The sequence below is a fragment of the Phytophthora parasitica genome, assembly GCF_000247585.1.
Source record: "Phytophthora parasitica INRA-310 unplaced genomic scaffold supercont2.27, whole genome shotgun sequence".
In the NCBI taxonomy this organism is placed as follows: Eukaryota; Oomycota; class Peronosporomycetes; order Peronosporales; family Peronosporaceae; genus Phytophthora; species Phytophthora nicotianae.
The window spans coordinates 270015-290988 of record NW_008649013.1 but is presented as its reverse complement, the minus strand read 5'-3'; the positions used below and the strand labels follow the sequence as shown (position 1 = coordinate 290988).

At 50.7% G+C, this 20974-nt stretch overlaps 8 protein-coding genes across 10 annotated transcripts; 4 read left to right on the top strand and 4 right to left on the bottom strand.

Moving 5' to 3' along the window:
• Positions 1-3717: 3717 nt before the first annotated feature.
• PPTG_11572 (hypothetical protein) lies at positions 3718-7110 on the bottom strand. Its single transcript, XM_008907672.1, has one exon. It carries the CDS (start codon positions 7038-7040, stop codon positions 5007-5009), a length of 2034 nt encoding a protein of 677 aa, XP_008905920.1. The 5' UTR covers positions 7041-7110; the 3' UTR covers positions 3718-5006.
• PPTG_11573 (hypothetical protein) lies at positions 4048-4197 on the top strand (the record flags this gene model as incomplete). Its single annotated transcript, XM_008907673.1, has 1 exon — positions 4048-4197. The coding sequence occupies one exon, from the start codon at positions 4048-4050 to the stop codon at positions 4195-4197; it is 150 nt and encodes a 49-aa protein (XP_008905921.1).
• A 1075-nt stretch (positions 7111-8185) lies between the features above and the next one.
• On the top strand, positions 8186-11182 carry PPTG_11571. Of its 2 annotated transcripts, XM_008907671.1 has the most exons (3): positions 8186-8350; positions 8417-10409; positions 10478-11182. In XM_008907671.1, the coding sequence occupies exons 2-3, from the start codon at positions 8425-8427 to the stop codon at positions 10668-10670; spliced, it is 2178 nt and encodes a 725-aa protein (XP_008905919.1). In that variant the 5' UTR covers positions 8186-8350; positions 8417-8424; the 3' UTR covers positions 10671-11182. The 2 variants fall into 2 exon arrangements, with proteins under 2 accessions (XP_008905919.1, XP_008905918.1); XM_008907670.1 differs by having other exon boundaries at positions 8186-10409.
• On the top strand, positions 11177-14594 carry PPTG_11570. 2 transcript variants are annotated; one of them, XM_008907668.1, is made up of 3 exons: positions 11177-11682; positions 11807-13331; positions 13399-14594. In XM_008907668.1, the coding sequence occupies exons 1-2, from the start codon at positions 11221-11223 to the stop codon at positions 12647-12649; spliced, it is 1305 nt and encodes a 434-aa protein (XP_008905916.1). In that variant the 5' UTR covers positions 11177-11220; the 3' UTR covers positions 12650-13331; positions 13399-14594. The 2 variants fall into 2 exon arrangements, with proteins under 2 accessions (XP_008905916.1, XP_008905915.1); XM_008907667.1 differs by having other exon boundaries at positions 11807-13335.
• On the bottom strand, positions 12625-14347 carry PPTG_11569 (hypothetical protein; the record flags this gene model as incomplete). Its single annotated transcript, XM_008907669.1, has 1 exon — positions 12625-14347. The coding sequence occupies one exon, from the start codon at positions 14345-14347 to the stop codon at positions 12788-12790; it is 1560 nt and encodes a 519-aa protein (XP_008905917.1). The 3' UTR covers positions 12625-12787.
• A 1833-nt stretch (positions 14595-16427) lies between the features above and the next one.
• Positions 16428-16637, top strand: PPTG_22958 (hypothetical protein; the record flags this gene model as incomplete). The annotated part of the gene is made up of 1 exon (XM_008907666.1): positions 16428-16637. The coding sequence occupies one exon, from the start codon at positions 16428-16430 to the stop codon at positions 16635-16637; it is 210 nt and encodes a 69-aa protein (XP_008905914.1).
• Positions 16638-16658: 21 nt separating this feature from the next.
• PPTG_11568 (hypothetical protein) lies at positions 16659-17741 on the bottom strand. The gene has a single exon (XM_008907665.1). It carries the CDS (start codon positions 17610-17612, stop codon positions 17130-17132), a length of 483 nt encoding a protein of 160 aa, XP_008905913.1. The 5' UTR covers positions 17613-17741; the 3' UTR covers positions 16659-17129.
• Positions 17742-18638: 897 nt separating this feature from the next.
• Positions 18639-20171, bottom strand: PPTG_11567 (hypothetical protein; the record flags this gene model as incomplete). Its single annotated transcript, XM_008907664.1, has 1 exon — positions 18639-20171. The coding sequence occupies one exon, from the start codon at positions 20169-20171 to the stop codon at positions 18639-18641; it is 1533 nt and encodes a 510-aa protein (XP_008905912.1).
• Between the last annotated feature and the right edge of the window lie 803 nt (positions 20172-20974).

Sequence of the window (20974 nt, the reverse complement as noted above, 5' to 3'; positions counted from 1 at the left end):
CCGCTCAGCTGTAGGGGTTAGTTTCTTCGCTGGCCCTGGCCTTTTGATGGTGTTGTAGGCCGCAGGGTCGAATAGGAGCGCGCTCACGACCGGCCTCGAGCGCTTGACGCCTCTGGATATCGCTCTTTTGCTTAAACCTTGCTTATGTAGAGCAAGAATTGCCCCCTTTTCCCTCTCAGTCAATGCTGGTCCTCTTGGCATTGAGACTGGTGCCAACACAAACCACAGTACATGAGTAGAAACGTTAGAATCCAGGCCATAACACACTCCTGTTTGAGGGCACTAACACGGCGTTTACCTGAGGAAAAGCGAGGTGGCAGTATAGCTATCGCCGCCCAATCGACAAGGCCATTCACCGTTTTGGCTGCCTTGAGGGGGGGGGGGGGGGGCAAGTTGGCAAATGCCACGAAACGGCCACCATTCGATTCGTATTGACACGGCCTTTCAATTGGTCAAAACAGGTTCGTCTAGAGTAGCTTTTTGGATGAAATACAGAGAAAAGGGGGAAAACTATGGAGATCGAGGTTACGGAGATCGAGGTGTAAGTAATATATAAAAAGTGCGATAGGTAGGAATTAATTAAAAATAGATCTCACAAGCATGACTAAAATAGACAGACTATATATGGCCTAGAGTACCAAAATTAACATTAAAACTCGGGCAGTTGTTGCTGGTGTTAAATGCCATTCTCCTATAATGGCGACACCTGCAAGTACTCCAACTTCCTTCAGTATTTCCCCGCTACCGGAGAATGTCTATGATTCATACGACGATGCCGAAGCCGCTCTTCATGCTTGGAATCGGAGAAAGGGAATTGACGTCACTAAAGGCCACCACAAGAAAAACAACGCCAAGGAGATATGGCAGCGTGACTTCAAATGCGACAAATACGGACAAACGCAGAACAACCGCCACTTTACTGAAGAAGAGAGAGTTCGAGTACAGCGAGGGACAAGTAAAATTGGCTGTACAATGAAAATTCGGCTTGAAGCTGTCAACAAGAACGATTGTTCAGGAAGATGGAAAATTGTGTACTTGAAAGGATCCGCGCTACACACTCACCCAGCTTCCGAAGACCCCAGTATTCATCCTGGGCATCGACGTCGGGACATGCAGCGTCTTGTATCGTCGGATCTGTCAACACAAACATTGATTTCCTCTCAAACCGCTGTTGGTATCGCACCTGCGGCTGTAGTAGCAACCATTCGCCACGCTCATCCTGAAACATCAATACTGGCGAAAGATGTGGCGAATCACAAGAGAGTGGACCGACGTGAGGCGCTTGCAAGCAACACACCAACGGAGCTGCTATTGAAGCAACTGTCTACGAACAAATTCTTTTTCAAGTATAAGGTGAACCCCGGGACTTCTCGCTTGCAATACTTGTTCTGGTCTCATCCAGGTATCAAACAATTTTACAAGTGGAATTCAGACGTTTTGATCATGGACTGCACATACAAAACTAACGCGTACGACTTGCCGCTCTTGAACATTATCGCAATGACGAACATGAACACCGTATTGCCAATAGCACAGTGCTGGCTATCAGGTGAAAAGGAAGACGACTTTTTGTGGGCTCTCGAACAACTGCAATGTATGATGACAGAGTATGCTATATCAAAGCCTACGATCATAATTACAGATCGGGACCAGGCGTGTATGAACGCGTTGGATCGCTCGTTTCCTGATGTTCCATCTCTCGTCTGCCGTTGGCACATGTATCGCAACGTGTTGGCCAAGACTAGAACACTTTTTGGACAAGTTGAGATTGAAAACCCCGCTCCTGGCCAGGATAAGTACGAGAACACGGTTGCAACAGATCAGTTCATGGAGCTATACTATGACGCTGTTGAATCTCCTTCGGAAGCGGAATTTGAATCGCGCTGTGCTACTATTCGTGAGTTTAGCGTGGAAATGGCAGATTATTTGGACAAACACTGGTGGAAATACAAATCTAAGTTAGTTCATTGCTGGACTTCCCAGTACTTACATTTTGGATACCGGGATACATCTGCTGTGGAGGGCACACACGCCAAGTGTAAACGCTGGCTTGAGTCTGCCCGTGGAGATCTGCTCACTGCATTCGATAAATTGCTGCCATGGTGGAAAAATTGCATCAAAAACGTTTCTTACGGGGTAGAACGCGACGTCAGCACAGTCTCTCACCAATTGCAAGAGGAGCAGTACACTGGTGTCGTCCTTTTCATTAGCAGATACGCACTTCAAAAAACCTCGGAACTGTGGAAGATAGCTCATCGGATCGTGAGAAAGCAAGAGCCGATAGAGGCTTGTACTGGTGGTTTTAGACGCTCCAACGGAAGGCCATGTGTGCACGATCTTATCGAAATTGTGAAGTCACAACGTCACCAAAATTGAAAACCGAGCACTTTCACGAGCACTGGTTAACAAGAAGGGGTCGTACAGAGAACTGTGCATCTAGAGTGCTCGATCCGGCTCCTCTAAAGCCTAACAGGTCAACAAAGCGTAGGAAAACTCACAAGAAGAACCACGGATTGTCTGGTACGGCTCGGGACCCCACCTTCGCCGATAGAGTCGACATGAACAATCCAGCGCCCCGATCGGATCCAGAAATGACTTTTACAAAATATCTTGTGACAAACACATCACCGCTTCATACACTCCCAACATCAACCAGGCAACTCCCGTCTCTGAACGAAGTATTAAACCAGAGATCTAACATCAGCGCGCAAGAGCAGATCCCAGACAGCCAAGGCCAGACAACGGATACAACAAACCAACCATTCTATTACGAGTTTTTACCTCCTCGTGGTTGGGGACGCGCGGGTCGTAGACCGTTTTAACCCAGTACAAGAGACGTTCTGGTACATAAACTGTTGTTTAAACTAAAAAACTTTAAGAATATGTTATATTTCATTGTAATATTCATGCTTTCATATCAATAGCCGCAATATTTTCAGTGGCTGCAAGTCGAGGACATACATCTTAAGACCGATTTTGGCTTATTCAGATTTATATCAGTGCTTTCAACACGCTTTTGGTGCTGTTAAGAGTGGTTTTTGCAAATATAAGTTCATTTTTCGTAAATCGTAAGAGAGACTTTCGTGTTGATCTAATGCTTCATAATTGAGAGCAACACGGTCACTAATGAGACCAAAACAATAAAGAATTTTGAGCGGCACAAAACAAAGTTATTTGCGATTTAGTCGCTGGAGGCGAAAGTTCAGCTGAGCTTCACTCGCTGGAATCTTGGAGAGAAGAGTGTCGAGGATCTTGCTGAGTGGGTCGTGAGTAAGAGAGATGCCCCACTTACGCCTGAGATAGTACGCTTTGTTTTGCGACTTCCTGCGTTCCTTCCTCTCCGCAACCCTCTTCTTTTTAGCTGTTTTACTGCAGCCAAACTTCTTTTTGAGATGGCGGGTCTTCGAATACTGGGACGCGAATACCTTTTTGCATGTTGAGCATCGCCGAGTGGCGATTGAGCCTCTGCCCGTAGGTGCTTTTGCTTTTGTGTTGGTTGCCGCCATTTCAAAAGTGATACATGTATTGCCCACATCCATTTGATGGTCAAATTGGTGGCGCACAACCACACTATAGTAATACCTATTTTTAATTAATTCCTACCTATCGCACTTTTTATATATTACTTACACCTCGATCTCCGTAACCTCGATCTCCATAGTTTTTCCCAGAAAAAAAGGGGGTGGGGTGGGGTGGTGGCAGTATATCCACCGTCAGCACTGTATAATGAGCCCCTTTAGTAAATAAAAAACTTTGCTGTCATAAAAAATATTTTCCCCATTTGTTCGAGTGAACACCATGCAGTTGCACAATCGTGGCACGAGACGGAAAGCTCTTACTTGAACTGCAGTCCCCACCACGAGGTGAAGAAAGCCAGGATGAAAGCGATAGTGACACTGAGATCATCACTATCGACTTGGCCACGCAGCTTCTCAATGTCGTGCCCAAGAAGAATAAAGCACGATGCGACCTCGAGTACTACCCACCAGTGGCTACTATGAGCGGAGACGTCTTGAAAGAAGAGCTCATGGCACCGTCGGCTGCTCAATGTCAGCAGTGGATGGTGCAGGTTCGACGTGTCCAGCAGCAGGCTCACCAGCAACGAAGACCAGCTTCCAGCTCTTCAACCAGATCCGGAGCTTCACCTGTTGCTCCACTGCCTTCACCTACGAGTGTTGCCGAGCTAACCGCAAGTAGAGAGAGCAGGACGTCCACAAATGATGCTGCAACACCGTCTTCTATGTAGTCCAATATTATTAGAGAACACTCCCCATTGAGGAGACGAGGCTCTTGTGAAATGTCAAGTTCGGAGCTAGCACAACCAGAGGTGGACTATACACGAAAACATGGCATCAGAGATCTCTGATACATTACCGGAACGTCCAGCAGTCGTCTGTCGAGTCCGCGAACGCTGCGACGATCGACCCGCAGTCAACAATAGCGATCTCGACTACACGGTTGATTCTTCCGGTGGCTCACCTCCGCTCGTATTTGAGCCTGCGCACTCAGCTTCGATATCGTCAATCTCTTCTGTCTCAACAGCAATACCGCCGCGTGATGGTACACGAGTAGCTGCTGTAGAGCGCTAGCACACAGAAAGAATACCGACGCAAGGCTGACTCTTTTAAACCAGCTGAACTGCAAGACTAGGCATCCAACGCGAAGATAATGAACTCTAGCAAAATTTGACAATATAAAAACATTTTCACTCTAACACGCTCCATTTCCGTCAGCATCACTCCACCCACTGACGTTTACAACCGTGCTCCACGCCACAATCGCTCTCCTCACTTTATGCATTGTGCTGCTATCGCCAACTTGCAGGCGCTTCCAGTGCTCAAAATTCTGGATCTTCGCCGTGATGTTCTTCGATAAACGCGTTGTAGAGCTTGTGCCGATCCTGGCCCCATGTATTGCTAAGTGTACGTCACGCCATCCTCACAAGAAAATGAAGCGGAGCGTAAATGTGTGATGACGTTCCCGACGATTATGCGTTGAGGGCTGGTCTATTCAGCTGAACTTTGGAGTCCTGCCTGTTGCTTGTGTGTCTGCTGGTTCACTTGGTCACGAACCTGTGAAGCCTTGTGCAGTAGTTGAATCATTTGTTCCTTAAGCACAGGGTCCTCCTTGGGTCTCTCGCGACCTTGTACAACCATAGACGTCTCAGAGTAGCTGCTCAGCGGCACGAGATCAGAGGAACCGGCGTTGTTAGTGAGTTGTCCGCCATTCTGACGCGCTGGTACAATTTGAGAGGATGCTGCCATAGCGCGTGCAACTTTATTCTGTGCTTCTCTTCGCTCCTGCACCATAACCATGGCCAAGTGTGCCAAGTTCTGCATAGTAGCGATCTGCGACTCTTGCAGAGACTCTCGAGGTGCCGTATCCAGCACGCACACTGCACCAACACACTCATTGTCCACTGTGAACAGCGGTGCGCCGGCCAAGAAGCGCACACCTAATGGGCCAGTCACGAACGGATTCGTTCTGAAGCGTGGGTCGCGTAATGTATCCATGACCACAAGTGGTCGCTGGTCCCGTACCGGATACTCGCAGAAGCTGAAGTCGCGCGGCACTTCGGACTCCTTGACGTTCACAGCACTCTTGAACCACTGACGGTTCTCGTCCACCAGACTGACAACCGCGTATTTGCAGGCCAGTGTCTGAGCTGCCAGATCACAAAGTGTATCGTAGATGTCCACCTGCTCTTCAGTGGTTCCCACGTCCTTCTGCTGAGAATCTATACGTAGTCGTTCCATCAGGGCATTGACCATGGCCTTGCTCTCCTGGTCTCTAGCTGCTAATTGCTGTAGCCAGGCAATTCCAACGAGGTCAGGGACAGTAGATACCTGAGCACCGGGGAGCGCCAAGGCGTACTCTTCCACTGCGTCTCGCAAAATAGCGTTGTCCACACCTTCAGGCAATGCAACACCGTCAGCTGTGACCCCACTTGCTGCAGCAGCCACAGCCGCTGCAGCCTTGAGATTGGCCTCCTCCTTCTCGCGATCGGCGGCAGTAGTGGACGTTCCATCCATGCAGGCTTTGCATACGCGTAGTGTGGTTAATCCCACAGACTGTAAGTCCACACTCTTGTAGACCGAACACGCCCTACAGATGATCTCTCCACATGCGCGACAGTGGTGTTTACGTCGCGTATTTGTGAACGTCTTCAGACACAAGTGGCAGCACGCGCGGTCCTTGTCGTTCACCCACGTGGGCACTCGACGTTTGGTCAGTTCCTTGGAGATACGTCGTCGACTGATGGCTTCTTCGATGCCACCTACACATTCAGCCCAATGCGCCAAGAGAGCGCGGTTCCAGCGACGTTTACTGCGTGCTCCTGGCGGCTGTCGGATGCTGCAGACGAACGTGGCTTCGACCACGCCGTCGTCCACGTGGGGACGGAAGATGAAGCCGCACTTGGACACACTAGCGCGCTCGAGTTTGTGCGAGTCATAGAGTGATGGACACTCAGCCTGGTCGATTGACTCGTAGAGACAGACGCCCACAGGTGTGCCCTTGGTAGAGGACGAAGAGCCTTTCAGTGTACTGCTGTTACCGTCCACGAGGTTCGAGGAGATGACGCCAGCGTATTCGAGGAAGCAAAAGTCGACGCCCACATGTCCGCCGAGACTGGCCACACTCTTCTTCGTGCGCGCAGCCGTCCACTTGATGCTCAGCGCCTCCGACTCATTCTGTTCCTTGTGGAAGAGGACAGCAGCATCGGCAAAATACTCGCGAAGCTGCAATTGCATGAGCGAGCGGTAGTCCACCGTGTTCTGCGCCAGAAAGATATCCATGACGTCGTCCAATGACGCGCGTACGGGGCCTACAGCGCGGATAGAGTACGTGAGTCCGCCCTTCTGCCGGTCTTCACACAGCTGGACGCCCTTGCGCTCGTTGATCATTGTCCACTCCACGTCAGGCTGACGCACCAGGTCGGGCACGAGCGAGCGGCCCCAGGCCAACAGCTCGGCCTGGTCGGCGTCCGACAGCTCTGGAGCCTTGAAGAAGCCGCTGCGCAGCGGCAGGGACCGCACCATGACAAGAAGACTCTTGCTGCTGTTCTAAAAGGGAAAATGCTGGTGTATACTTCAGCCAAGACAAGGCGACTGGCCCTATTGTTGTGCGGTCGTCTGGCAAGCAGACTTCGGAAAGACGATATCGACTTCGGGGAGGAAAGACAGAGACGAGTCGACGTGAGTAACGTGGAGTTGGGACAGTGTATTCCTGCCACAGAACGTTTGGTGGTGGAAGATGTCTTGTTTATGCAACGCGATCATCAAGCACGTCGCCCCTCCTGAATGCAAGGTGACCACATAGTTTACTGGATGGACGTATGGCGTCACGCCATCTGATGCGTTAGATGATGCCATATATTTTCACTTTAAAGTGATGCAGTAAAGAAGGTCATCCCTCACGCAAGAGACACCGGACGCTATTGGTGGTTAGAGCAACACATTCTTTGCCACCATCTGCATACTCACACCAGGATCACCACCTCGAAAACTTCAACGCGAGTCAACGCTGGACTGTAGCCACATTATAATAGATCGAACGGAGCAGTAACGTCGTGACGGGTTCGCGGCACACGGAGACCGATAGCCGCCAGGCTATCTCTCACTCAACCCAGCAAACACGGTGGCTGTTCGCTGAGCTGTTCGACGGCATGTTGTTACTCTCACTGCGCACCACGTGTCCACGGTATGGTCAAGATGGGCCGGGCGATAAACCTCTTATTAGTTATATTCTTGATTTCATCGTTGATATAGTAATTTAGAGGAAACACGGTGTTTGCCATGCCACATTGCTGTATATATTCAACATGCTTCATTGGACTTCGCGTAAGCGTCTCCGACCTTGAGCTAGCGTGAAATCTTCAAAGCAGTATAGGAGAGTCAAACAGGGGCAATTATCATTGCACACTTACGGATTTAAACTCAGAAGGTATCCAGGACACTGCACCATAATTCTTCTATATTTTCTCTTTGTAGTAATTAGCTATTTACCCATATTTCTATTTGAAGGACATTATTTACTTGAAAGTTTGATTATATCGTTTATTAATGCTTCTTGAGAGGCAATAACATACTAGCGGAGAGGTCTCAGCACAGCGAATTCGCGCCATCCGGTGGCGTGCATAGCCGAGTCAATGGTTTGAATTGGTGACCATCACTCCTTCCGAGTCCCCCCATCCACGCAGCCCCCTCTCGCTCCCGCCTCCCCCCAATTTCTGCCGTTCACGCACTCCTAAAGCCACCAGGAAACACTCGCGTTGGGTAAAGCGCGGCAAACGTCAGGAGACACCCACAGCCCCACGAGGCCTCCCAGCCGTCGTTGACTCTTATAGCAGGTCTGTAGCATTCGCGCCTTCTCCCTCCTCGCCACGTCGGCCCACTTATCCCCCCCTCTCTATTAGACACACCCATGTACACGTCGTCCGCCCCCGGACCGGCCCGTGGCCGCGGCGGCAACCCGAATGCGGGTGTGCCGCCTCCACAACAGCAGCAGCCGCAGCAGCTCCGTGGACCGACGTCAGGAAACCCTGGAGCCCCTCCACAGCTGGCCACAGCGGCCACGAGCCGTGTAGGTGAGATGCTTGACCAGGTGAAGGCCGAATACGAAGCCGCCATCCAACAGCTCAACATGGCCAAGATGGAGCAGCTCGAGATGGAGCGTAAGATCCAGTCGCAGGTCGTGGAAATGGACCAGATCCAGCAGTCGCTCAAGGCGCTTGAGGCCAACCACCGCCGCATTCGCCAGCAGTACGAGGAGGACATGTTGCGTATGCGCAGGCAGCTTGAGACTGGCCAAGTGCCGCAGCAGCAGCAGGTACCGCCACAGCAGCAGGCCGTGCCGGCCAAGCTCCCGGCCAAGCGCTCGCGTGCTCCGCCCACTAGCGGTAGCATGCAGGAGGATTCGACCTCGCTCATGTCAAATCTTGTGGCCGCAGCTACGTCCTCTGGCCGCGCTGGGGCCGCCAACACTCAGCAACGTAGTGGCAGTTCCCCTGTGCGCGTAGTGCCCGTCCAGCCGGCCTCGCGAAGCCTGCAGCAGCTCGGCCAGCAGCCCCCTCAGCTTCCGCCTCCCCCTCAGGGTGGCAACGCGAACCCTCCGCCACAGCTCAGTCCTCTGGACACGAGCAACGCCAACACGACTCCGTCTTCACGTCGCATGCCCAGCATTAACAGCGAAGTGAACGGCAAAGACCGCGCAGCCTCGCCGCCGGCCCTGAAGAAATCCAAGCTCAATGGCTCGGAGCCCAGTATCCCCAGTCTTAACGGAAATGGCAAGGGCGCGCTTCCTTCCGTTAGTTCGGCTGGCAACAGTGCGCCTACATCGAGTGGGATGCTCCCGCAGGTGTCCAAGATGAACCGTGAACAGGGATCAACCAGCACGAACTCAAGCCCCAGTGCCGCTGCTAACCAGTCCCAGAACACGCCATCGAACGCTACAAAGACCGAGGGTGAGAACACTGAGACCAGTCGTCCTTCGGCCAGTGCGACGACGACGCTGTCAGCAGCTTCGGGCAACAATACGACGCAGAAGAGCTCGAACACGAAAGCTAGTCGTCTCAACTGGAGTTGTGTATACTCATCCAAGACGAGCATGTCGTACCAGGAGTCAGAGCGTCCAGCAGCTGAGATGCACCAGTCTATGGACCACCAGAGCGTTGTGTGCTGCGTGCGCTTCTCCTCGGACGGTACAATGATGGCTTCGGGCTGCCACAAGACGGCACAAGTTTTTGACGTAAAGACTGGCGACCGCAAGTTCCTGGTCTCTCGTCCTGCTGGATCCGGACAGACTCCGACGTCTCAGGCTAATGCCGCAGCTAACGAGCCTGATGACGCGTACGTTCGCGCTGTTTGCTTCTCGCCAGACTGCTCGAAACTCGTTGCTGGAATGCCGCAGAACACCATCCGTGTGTGGGATATCGCTTCGAACGAGGAAGGCCCGGCCATGACTGGCCACGAGTCAGAAATCTACTCGCTGGACTACGTGAACGATTTGATTGTGTCTGGTTCGGGTGACCGCAAGGTGCGTCTCTGGGATCCTCGCAACGGCCAGTGCAAGAAAATTTTCGGTAACGAGAGTGGCGGTCCCTCGGACGGCGTCACGTCGGTGGCGTTATCTCCGGATGGACGGCTTCTTGCTGCTGCGTCACTGGACAAGGTTGTACGGATTTGGGACACGGAGACAGCACAATTGCTGGACCGACTGGAGGGCCACAGCGACTCTGTGTACTCGATCGCTTTCTCACCTGATGGCAAGAACGTGATTTCTGGCTCGCTTGACCGCAACATCATGTTGTGGGACGTGTGTGCTCAGGGCCGCACAACTACACGGCCGCGCATGCTTTTCCAGGGCCACAAGGACTTTGTGCTCTCAGTGGCCTACACGCCTGATGGAAGGTGCGTTCTCCTGTCACGTATTGCTTATATTGGACTTTATTGCTAACTGTATACTGTTGCTGCTTCAGGTGGTTGATGTCCGGTTCCAAGGATCGATCTGTGGTTTTCTGGGATCCGCGTTCGTCTCGCTCTGTGCTGACATTGACAGGCTACCGGAATTCGGTGATAAGCGTGGCGTCGTCCCCAGCGTCCCCCTACTTTGCAACGGGAAGCGGCGACTGCTTTGCCGTCATCTGGAAGTACCAGTGCCAGACTTTTTAAACTATACAGGGACGACGATCCAGTCGACGCGATGCGACGAAGCACTCATAACAGCAAGTTGAACTCGTACGACCACGTGAAGCGCAGCGGAAGATAGTGACGCTTGCGACAAGCGCGCGGTACCGGGCAGTCTTGTGAGTGATGTGTGTGCTTATTAGCGAGCGCGAGACCGAGAAGATCGAGAGAAAGAGGCATCGAAACGAATCAAGACAGAAAAAGAGAAAACTTTTGTGCGATGGCCGACAGATCATTAGGCAGAGCAAGGAAGACGCGGTGCGTTTCCCCGAAGTGAATTGAGAGGGTGGATAGTGCGTGTGCAATGGAATGGATTCTGAACAAGCGCAGTGTGTTGCGTTGCATAGCCACATTTAGGTAGTCGCGGCCACCGAGCCTGCATAGATACATTTTGTCACCTCTTTTAGTTGTCCGATTCGATGTGTCCCATCCTATGTGAACCAATGTGTTTAACTTCGGTCATCATCTTATGTGTCACTTTCAACCGGACACCTCGCAAATCACGCTAACGTCCACCTTACATCGGATTCCGACGATGCGGGTCGCGATGATGCGCACGGCGGCGTCTAGCGGCCGCTTCCGAGCTTTGTCGTCACTAAGAAATGGCTTAATACCTTCCTCTGGTCGCCAGCTATCTCCCACATGGAGTTCGCACACGTTGAATCTGCGTAGGCGACACTACAGCTCGAACAAGCCACCTCAAACTCCGTCGCACACTTCAGCGCCCGATATGAGCGAACCCGAGATGGTTTTGCGCCTCATGCGCAGCCAGCGCGTCTGGTGGTGGATGGGATCGCTGGTACTGGGCGGTGTGGGGCTCGTGGCCTTCGGGCCGGAGCTCAAGCTCGGTATGAGCAAGCACACGGCTGAGGTGGCGTCGCGCTCGCTACAGGACGAGACCCTGCGGGACAACACGCGAGAACTGGCGTCACAGATCGTACAGACGGTGTTGAATGACCCCAAAGTGCTGGATCAAGCCTCCAGATTCCTACAAAGGGTAAGGATACGCAGCAAGAGGCTTTGTGCTGTATTGATATGATTGCAACATTTTAGATGTCGAACTATATTAAAATGATGCAATCATTGTACGATAGAATGGAAACTGACTTTGATTTTTACAGCTTGTAGTGATGGAGTCGACTCGCGAAGCACTGCGGGCGTTGGTGATCCATACACTGAACGACCCGATGACGAGGACGCAAGTGGCGGACCTCACCAAACACACAGTGGCGGCTTTACTGGAAGACCCCAAGACACTGCGTCAACTGGTAGACTTGCTGCGGTCTACCGTGGTCGATCCACAGGCGAAGGAAGCCTTGTTGCTGCTATTGGAGCAGATTATGCGCGACGACCAGACACGAGCGAACTTGACGCAGTTATTGGCGCACACATTCCTGCAAGACGCAGTGAAGCAGAACGTGACCAAGACACTCGGAGACTCGGTGCACGATGTTTTGAGCCGTCGAGACATTCAGAATCACGCCAAGGAGTTCGTGAGTGGTGTGGTTCGAGACCAAACGGTGCAGGCTCAGAGTGGAGAAGCCATCTGGGGCACCTTCATGTACGCTCTGACGCCGAGTTGGCTGTCGTGGATCTGGGAGCACCCGGATAAATTGGCGAAGGACGAAGTTACGACCCCAGCAGCAGAAGCTGCGAAGGTTATGGTGGCTGCCACTGCTGCGGAGGATAAACTGGAGAAGGAGAAGAAGAAGGAAGCTGAGAAACAAGACGCAGCTGCAGAGACGAAGGACATTTCGAAGCTTAGAAAGAAGTTTTCGAGAAGTAAGAGCGCCGATCACGACAAGAGTTTAAAGAGGACGACGACTAAGCGTCTGACGCACCCGCATGAAGCTTCGACGGATCAAAACAGTGTGGATCCAGCGAAGACTGCATCATCACAAGCGGATTTCGCTGAGCGATACGAGGACCGACACTGGAGCGGCTCCGGCAGCGGATTTGTATGATCAATTACTAGATCGCTGAAGATTCCTCAAATTTCAATTCAATTACTGGACGAGTCCTCGGCGATCTGATCTCCTCTCCACGTACGTAATTCTTCGTGTTAGTTGACTAATTCGGGGGTCTATGTGTTGATAAACGCCTTAGAACCGACCGTAGACGAGCGAGTCCAGACGATGCACCTGCGTGAGAAGCTCGTTGTTCTGGCGTTTGAGTCGCAGTCTCTCGGCGGCCAAGAGTTGATTCTCTTCGTGTGCGATACCTAGTTGTTCTTGCAGTTGAGCTGCTGCTGCTTCGGCACTTTGAGCAGCGCGTTTCCACGACTCAGCCTTGCGTCGTGCGTGTCGGTATTCGTGCTCCGTGTGCTTGCGTTCTGCAGCGGCCACTCGTGCGCCGTCACGGAGAGTTTGGATCTCCTGTAGAAGCTCACGCTCACGTGCCTTGGCTTGAGCGTTCTCAAGTTCAAGCGCACGTAGTGCGGCCTCAACGCGCTGAAGAATGTGCAGCTCGGCTTGTGAGGACGCGCCTTCTTCATATACTGGAGGATCTCGACTGCGCCGTGAGGACTGCAGTGTCCGTGCTGATATGCGGAATGGCGAGGATAACGAAGAAGTGGTCAGTTTAACGCCTCCCTTGTGTCTCTCGTCGGACGCAGCGCTTCGTCGGATACCCCGTCTTCTGTATTGTGTAGGTTCGTGGTCATCATCGCTACCAAAGTTGTTGTTCTCACTAAAATCTCTCACGTTGTGGGTAGATCTGCATCGACGAGATCGATGTGGAGAATGTGGCGTGTCACTTTCGGAGGACGAGTATTCGGGACTAGAAATTCGAGTGCCGCTTCCTCTACGCCACTCACTTGTCGGCGGTATTGCTGTTGAGACGGAAGAGATTGACGATATCGAAGCTGAGTGTGCAGGCTCGAATACGAGCGGAGGTGAGCCACCGGAAGAATCAACCGTGTAGTCGAGATCGCTATTGTTGACTGCGGGTCGATCGTCGCAGCGTTCGCGGACTCGACAGACGACTGCTGGACGTTCCGGTAATGTATCAGAGATCTCTGATGCCATGTTTTCGTGTATAGTCTCCACCTCTGGTTGTGCTAGCTCCGAACTTGACATTTCACAAGAGCCTCGTCTCCTCAATGGGGAGTGATCTCTAATAATATTGGACTGCATAGAAGACGGTGTTGCTGCATCATTTGTGGACATCCTGCTCTCTCTACTTGCGGTTAGCTCGGCAACACTCGTAAGAGGTGAAGGTAGTGGAGCAACAGGTGAAGCTCCGGATCTGGTTGAAGAGCTGGAAGTTGGTCTTCGTTGCTGGTGAGCTTGCTGCTGGACACGTCGAACCTGCGTCATCCACTGCTGGCATTGAGCAGCCGACGGTGCCATGAGCTCTTCTTTCAAGACGTCTCCGCTCATAGTAGCCACTGGTGGGTAGTACTCGAGGTCGCATCGTGCTTTATTCTTCTTGGGCACGACATTGAGAAGCTGCGTGGCCAAGTCGATAGTGATGATCTCAGTTTCACTATCGCTTTCATCCTGGCTTTCTTCACCTCGTGGTGGGGACTGCAGTTCAAGTAAGAGCTTTCCGTCTCGTGCCACGATTGTGCAGCTGCATGGTGTCCACTCGAACAAGTTGGTCTCAGCGTTGCGCACTTTGCGCTTAAGTCTGAACCCGAGGCTCTCAGCCGTGCTGGACATTTGGTTTCAACTAGCCAGAGCACGGGCAACAAGGCTAGAGAACGCGGCTACGGGGCAAGAGGCAACTCGAATATATACAGGACCAAGTCCAAAGGATAACCAACGTCCATGCTATAATTAATACTGAGCAGTAATAATACTGCAAGTGGGAGGATCCATGACGGGATTAGCAACGACGGTGCGAAAAAGTAGGCACCAATGTCAGCCTGACAAGAAGTATTAATGAGTAATACATGTATTAGTCGGTGAAGCAATTAATATTAGTTCAAACCTGTAATCACTTATTACATACATGCGCTCGAAATCACATCAAACCTATATCGTTGCTATTACCTCGTATAAATGAAGCCTACGTAGGAATTCTCAGCCCACAATTTACTCGGCACCCGCAAGGCACACTTCTACTACAAGCTTAGATCAACATCAACATGCGCCTCACCTACGTCCTTGTTGTTATTTGCGCGGTCATTCTCCAAGCGAGCAGCACTGCGCTTCCCGCACCCAAAGCTTCAGAGGACGTGATCAAGAATGGCGATTCGCCTAGTAACTTCGATGGGCTTCAAGTAGATGAGGGACGACGTTTGCGAGGCTTCAGGAACTTTCTCAAAAAGGAATTCCTAGGGAAGTTGCCCTGGACGAAGACTTACAAGCAAAAAAAGAGAAACAAGCATAATGCCGGGGTTAATCGCCAGGAATCTAACATTCGGCATTCCGGGGGAATACCCAAGTACAACCCGCCAGAACTCTTTTAATGTCCTAGTACACACAGGAGTCGGGCAAACAAGCTAAAAACAATAAAGAGATGGAGAGTTGGTGTACTCCTGATATATACTCGGATGAACCTAATAATTCTTTCATCAACAGGTCTACTCATGTGAGGGTCGACAATCATCCAGCCCAAAATGTACGAGCACGTTTCGATTGTGTTTTAAAGATTTCTGGGTGAATTACTAAAATCAGAAGCTGGAATAGAAAAAGGAAAATAATATTTTTATGTTTGGATTAGAAAATGGAAAATCCAGTTTCAAGTACTTCCAAAGCTCTTTCAGGCCAATATTATCGATGGAGTCGCTACTCGCACGCAAATGAATCCGCGTTTACAGCGACTGCCGTTCCCGCGTGCGTATTCGAGACAAACGAGTTGCCGAGGCATTATTTGCTGAGAATGGCTGGTGTGATGGCTTATCATCACTAATTGACGTCGTTCTAACGACTCGTGAAGCTGAGAAAAGCAAAGCCTCTACCAGCATGTACAATACACTCTCGGGACAGAGATTTAGACCAACCTATCAAGTACAAGACATTCTTGGCAGAGGGACATGTACCCACGTTCTGCTCTTGCTAATCAAATCTGTAGCTCTAATAGTTTTGAGCTAGGTCTACAATGGAAGGACCCGGACAAGACTGGAGATAATGAACCAAGTCTCATATGTATTACAACGACTGTGTTGTGTTCTGTGGCAAGAAGGTGAGATCAAGAACCATGCTACACGATATAGAACTGATGGAGAAGGTGGAGAACTTGAGTCCAATATTCTATGGAGAACTTCCGTTTATCCTTGATTACGTTACTTGTGGGGATTTGCAAGCACTCTTTCACGTTGAACGACGACACCGCAAAATTATCTTGTTACCATTCGAGTTCTTGTCGGAATAATCAGTTAACTCTTCTGCAATCTGGCGTTCTCTCTTTACCCAAAGTGACAAACGTCCATCGATGTCGCCATTCCAACCCTTTGAGACCAATATGAGATCAATTGACTCGGTGAACACCACGATGCAACTTACTATTAGAAGCAGTAGTTTTACTGGCGGTGAGTTTAGAAGGGATGTAGACGTCTACAGACATTTGGAAAAGTTTGACGTGCGCTTAACGATTGGCCTTCAAGAAGTTGTGAAATTAGAGGTGGTGCACTTTAGGTCGCGCAAACTGGTGGTTCAGCTCATCCGGTCGGCTGCCAGGAGACATTGCCGAATTAAAAAAAAGTGGACTCGGCACATCCTAGGTGGATTGAGTCTATCGCACAAGAGCGGCTATTATCATGGCAATATTTGCTTGGAAAATATACTAAAATGCCCAATGATGTCGGGACGGTGGGTGCTTGTGAACATGGAGACGTCGGGTAAGTCAAATATGCTGGAGAAGAAGAGCGACTTGATTCGGTTGGGCGGTCTGTTGGACGCGCTTCATAAGCACAAATTTACGTTGACAAAAAAGTTGTTGGTCGCTCGGGATGCGCTTCTATTAGCTCGAACGGGGTCTGAGGTTGTGACTGCCCAGGAAGTGTAAGAGATGGTTCCTCCATTGTCGGAGAGTAATTACGATATTCTGCTTTATTTTCCTATTGACAAAATGCCAAATTACATATATTTTCTTTTCTCCTTGCTTCGATAACTTCATTATTCCACTTTTTAAAACGAAAGTTATAGTAATTCCCTACCAAGACTGGCGAGCACAACCATCGTCACCATTCTCCTTGCTGAAGTTCAGTGTTGACGACCGCTTCTGTATTTCAACTTCGAAGGATCCAGGAGCATCAACATCACCGCCGCTAATGTTGATGCTCTTTTCCGCTCGCGTCCCAGTTCCCTGTCCACAAAATGGACTCCACATTTGCTCACATTGCATTATCAGCAACACAGCTCAAACCCCCACTCACGTCGTACACCGTTAAGAATGATGCCAAAACGCTCAATCGGGAGCGGAAATATACGTGTTAATGATACGAGCGGGCTCACAGCCCACCCAGTCTACGTGGAACCATCGACATTATCAAGTTAACTACAGGAAGTACGCGCCGACAGCGACGACGACCGCCGCGACGGAGCCCATAGTCGCCGTCATTTGTGGCATGGCGTCCGACGAGCTGGAGAGCATGGATCCAGAGCGCGGAGCAATGGCACCGCCCGAGTTGCCCGTGGGGCCCGAGTCCGACTCTGTGCCTGAGCTGCTCTGAGCCGTGGCCTCGTCCTCCGACGAGCTCGAGTCGGTCGCGGAGCTCGAATCGCTGGCCGACTCGGACGTGGCCGACTCTGACGCTGACGACGTGGAGTTCGATGAGCCCGAAGCGTCCGCGACGTCTGCGCTGGTGCTGGCCGAAGCCGCAGTGGACGAAGCTGTGGACGCCGCAGTGGACGTCGCGGCGCTGGCAGTGGACGACGCCACAGCTGAAGACGTGGTGGAAGCCGAGGACGTCGTGGTTGTAGCGCCCGAGACGCTGGAGATGGCCAAGGCGGCGAGGAGCAGGACGTGGATCACCTTCATGGTACTTTATCTGGTGAGCGTATTAGAGACTGAAGCACGATTGACAAGTGATGATCTGCGATGTTCAGTGTGGCAAATTGCCACATGATGAAGGGAGAGGCCGGATCCTGATAGAGGCGAGACATTTGCATAAAAAAAAATGTGGAAATATGCCGAAATTTGTGCATAACTGTGATTTTGTATACCACATCGATGTGCCAGAATTATCGGCTGACTTGGCGTTTGTATGTCGGTCTGTCCACTTTTCTGATTGCTGGATATTTGTGTGGTCGACGGTTGTCCAATTGACAAACTGACGCACGGAGGTTTGCACCGCAGGCGTTGCAGTCGTTGGTTGTTGCTGGACTGGCACAGAAGCGAAAGACGATGGTCGTTTGTTGTTTGAGAGTTTGCATGGCGTCCGTCTTTCCATCGCCATCGTGGATTAAATTTTTTAATTCCTCTTGTCGCCGATGTTCAGGCGTGCTTGCTGCTGCTTTGGTAATAGCTGCTGTCTAACTGCTGTAGGCTGCAATGCAGCTGAAGAATAGTGGCGTTTGCCGTCGACATACGGACCATAAGGGTCCTTGATGTTAGCTAATCATATCCTGGCAAAATCCATCGGGCAGCGGAACCCGTCAGACACCGAAATTGGTTTCGAGTCTGAGAAAGTTGAGTCATTTGGAATACTTTTCACTTGACATTTTGCGCTGTTCGCTGCAACGCCAGAGCGAATACAAAAAGGAAAATCGATAATTGTGCCCACCTCGCTCTACTTTCTGCCTCACTCAATTTGTTTTAGGAAAACTCAACGGGGTAAAAAACAGAGCGAAAAACAAAGAACCAATTCTACTAGTAGTATAAACACAAAACTAAAACACTAAGCTCGTGTGCGTTGATGTAACACAACAATAAAAAATGTTGTAGTAGTTCAATAAAGTACTTGTAGCACACTAATACTTTGTCAAATGATTTCTTGGTTGAAAATTGTAATAGCGCTTCAAACTTTTGAAAATGTTACTTTATACTAGTAATTGTGTTGGTTAGTTATCCAAATCTCACTCCGCGCGTGCTCTTCGGTCCTGCAGAGCGTGGAGACCACGCTCGGACCCTCGCGTTATTAGAAGGGTGGCTTTCGCCGCTTGTTTGGTCGCTGGTTGATCTGTATAGATCCTTGGAATAGATCGTCGTAGAAGTAAGCTCTCCTCGTTGATAGGCGTGATTGCCCGTGTATGCCGAGTATGATCTACCATCACGCTGCTGGTTGGCATTCTGCGGAAAACGAGGTGCTGGTGTTGACGGAGAGGAGCTCACAGAAGCAGAGGACGCCTCAAGGCTACTCATGGCCATTTCCCATCCAGATTGTTGCTTGGCTTTAAGCAAGCAGCCCAAGCAAAAGTGAAGAGAGCATTGCTGGACCGCACCCGTGTCTGACACGTGCATGGTTATCTTCTTGGTAACACTGCACTTCGAACAAACCACTTGGCGGCAGATTTGGCATGGCGTTCCCGATCCTGATGACGTTAGTGAAAACTTGCAAAAACTTTTGTCACAAGCCTCACAATGACTAACATGCGCTTGGTTTTCGTCTCCAGACTGACGTTTGCTTGTGTGTTTCATGAGCCATCGGAGTTTCTTGATGTACGCGTAGTCCACCACACCGGCACAGCAAATCGCAGCTTCGGCAGCGATTGAGACGGATAGGCGCCCCGGCATATCACCGCGAGAGTCGAAGAAACCGCGACAAAACACGTCGACTTTACCAGGCCCTCCTTGACGGAAGAGGTAGCAGAAACTCATTACTCCTCGAACAATACCCAAGTGGGTGAGTTCCGGAATGTCCCGTAATGTTACGGAATGCATTAGGAAGTATCCGACTCTCTCACCTTTCGAGTCTTTTGTGAATCCCGACGATTCCATGATGAGAAAATCTCGCTGTTGCACGATCCCCGTAAGCACCACTGGGTGCTCTTTCGCAAACCATTTCACTCCAAGAAAACGACAGGGATCAGTACGAGTGGGTCCTCGGATAGACGCTAGAATCCGAGCATCATCGAGACGGTCGTTGATGTGCGAACTTCGCAGCTTCCAAGCCTCGTCGGTAGACGCGAAGCATCCAAACATACAGTCGTCCAAGGTTCCGTCCATAGAGCCGTGTAGGGCCATTAGGGCTACTCCATGTGGTCTCATTTTCTCCATGATACTGTCTCCAGCGACCCCGGACGAGGAGGACAAGGATGTGTTCCTGTCAGCTCCAAAGTCGATACTACTGCTACTCAAGGTGCGGTATCGTGAGTATTCGTGCTCTTTAGACCACGACGGACTTTGGAGCACAGGCGAGCACGAGTCGGTTCCTCGTTGGTTGATCGCCTTTTTCCGTTGTCGATACACTTGCAGTCCTTCCTTCGCGCGAACTAGTTTCCAGTATGGATGGCCAAGCGTACCTCCGTCAGCGATGAAAGCTTCATTCGCAGCAACGATCTCCTTCACAACGGTGTCTGCTTCCTCGGTCAATGCAGCCTGGTGTTCATTAGACAGCGTGATAGCAGGGAATGCATTTTTCGGAAGCGTGAACTTCATCGCTCCGAGTCTTTTTCCGAAGTGAAGAACTCTACGCTATCTCGGAGGAGAGGAGTCGTAGCCACCCAAAGGATCTCCAATCCTGAGCTCCCAGTTCTCCTTTGTCTCACCAGATTCTTGCCGTTCACCATCAGCGTGTAATCCCAGCATAATCCAAGCAAGACTATGTATGGGCTTGGATACAAAGAGAAAACAAAGCTTTGAAAAGCAAAACAGAATCGTTGAGTTTCGATTTGAAGTTGTAATACATGTACGCCGATAGGGGAGAACATTTCTCGGTCGCACATTACGCTTTGCAACTTGTAAATAGGTTCCTCTACATGCCCTCTTTGGCGGTACGTGCATCCTACTAGTACACTTGTATCGGAAATGTGGCAGAAATCACAGCAGAAAAACACATCGATGAAGAACAAGTGGGTTGGGTGGAAGAACGAACACGCACAGCTGGAGGATCTTGAGTTGAAGATTACGCTATACTTGGATACACGCTGCATGGTGCAATACGACAACCTCGAAGCCAACGAACTTCTTATCACCTCTTTTTGCATTCTTTATGTGAAAATTGCACGTAAGGGTTATCTTTCGGTAAGGCCGATGACGTTTCGTTGCTTCGTGACAGCACCACTTATTGTCCTACCAAGTTGGTAACACACCGCATTTTCCATTTTGCCTGCTTCTACTCGCATGAAGGCACCGATTTCCGTGCTTCGAAAGCATCATCGAGAGATTGAGTTTTCAGCCAGCACGAAACTACGACGACCCAGAGTTGACGACCCCATCGACAAGTGGATGATCCCAATCAA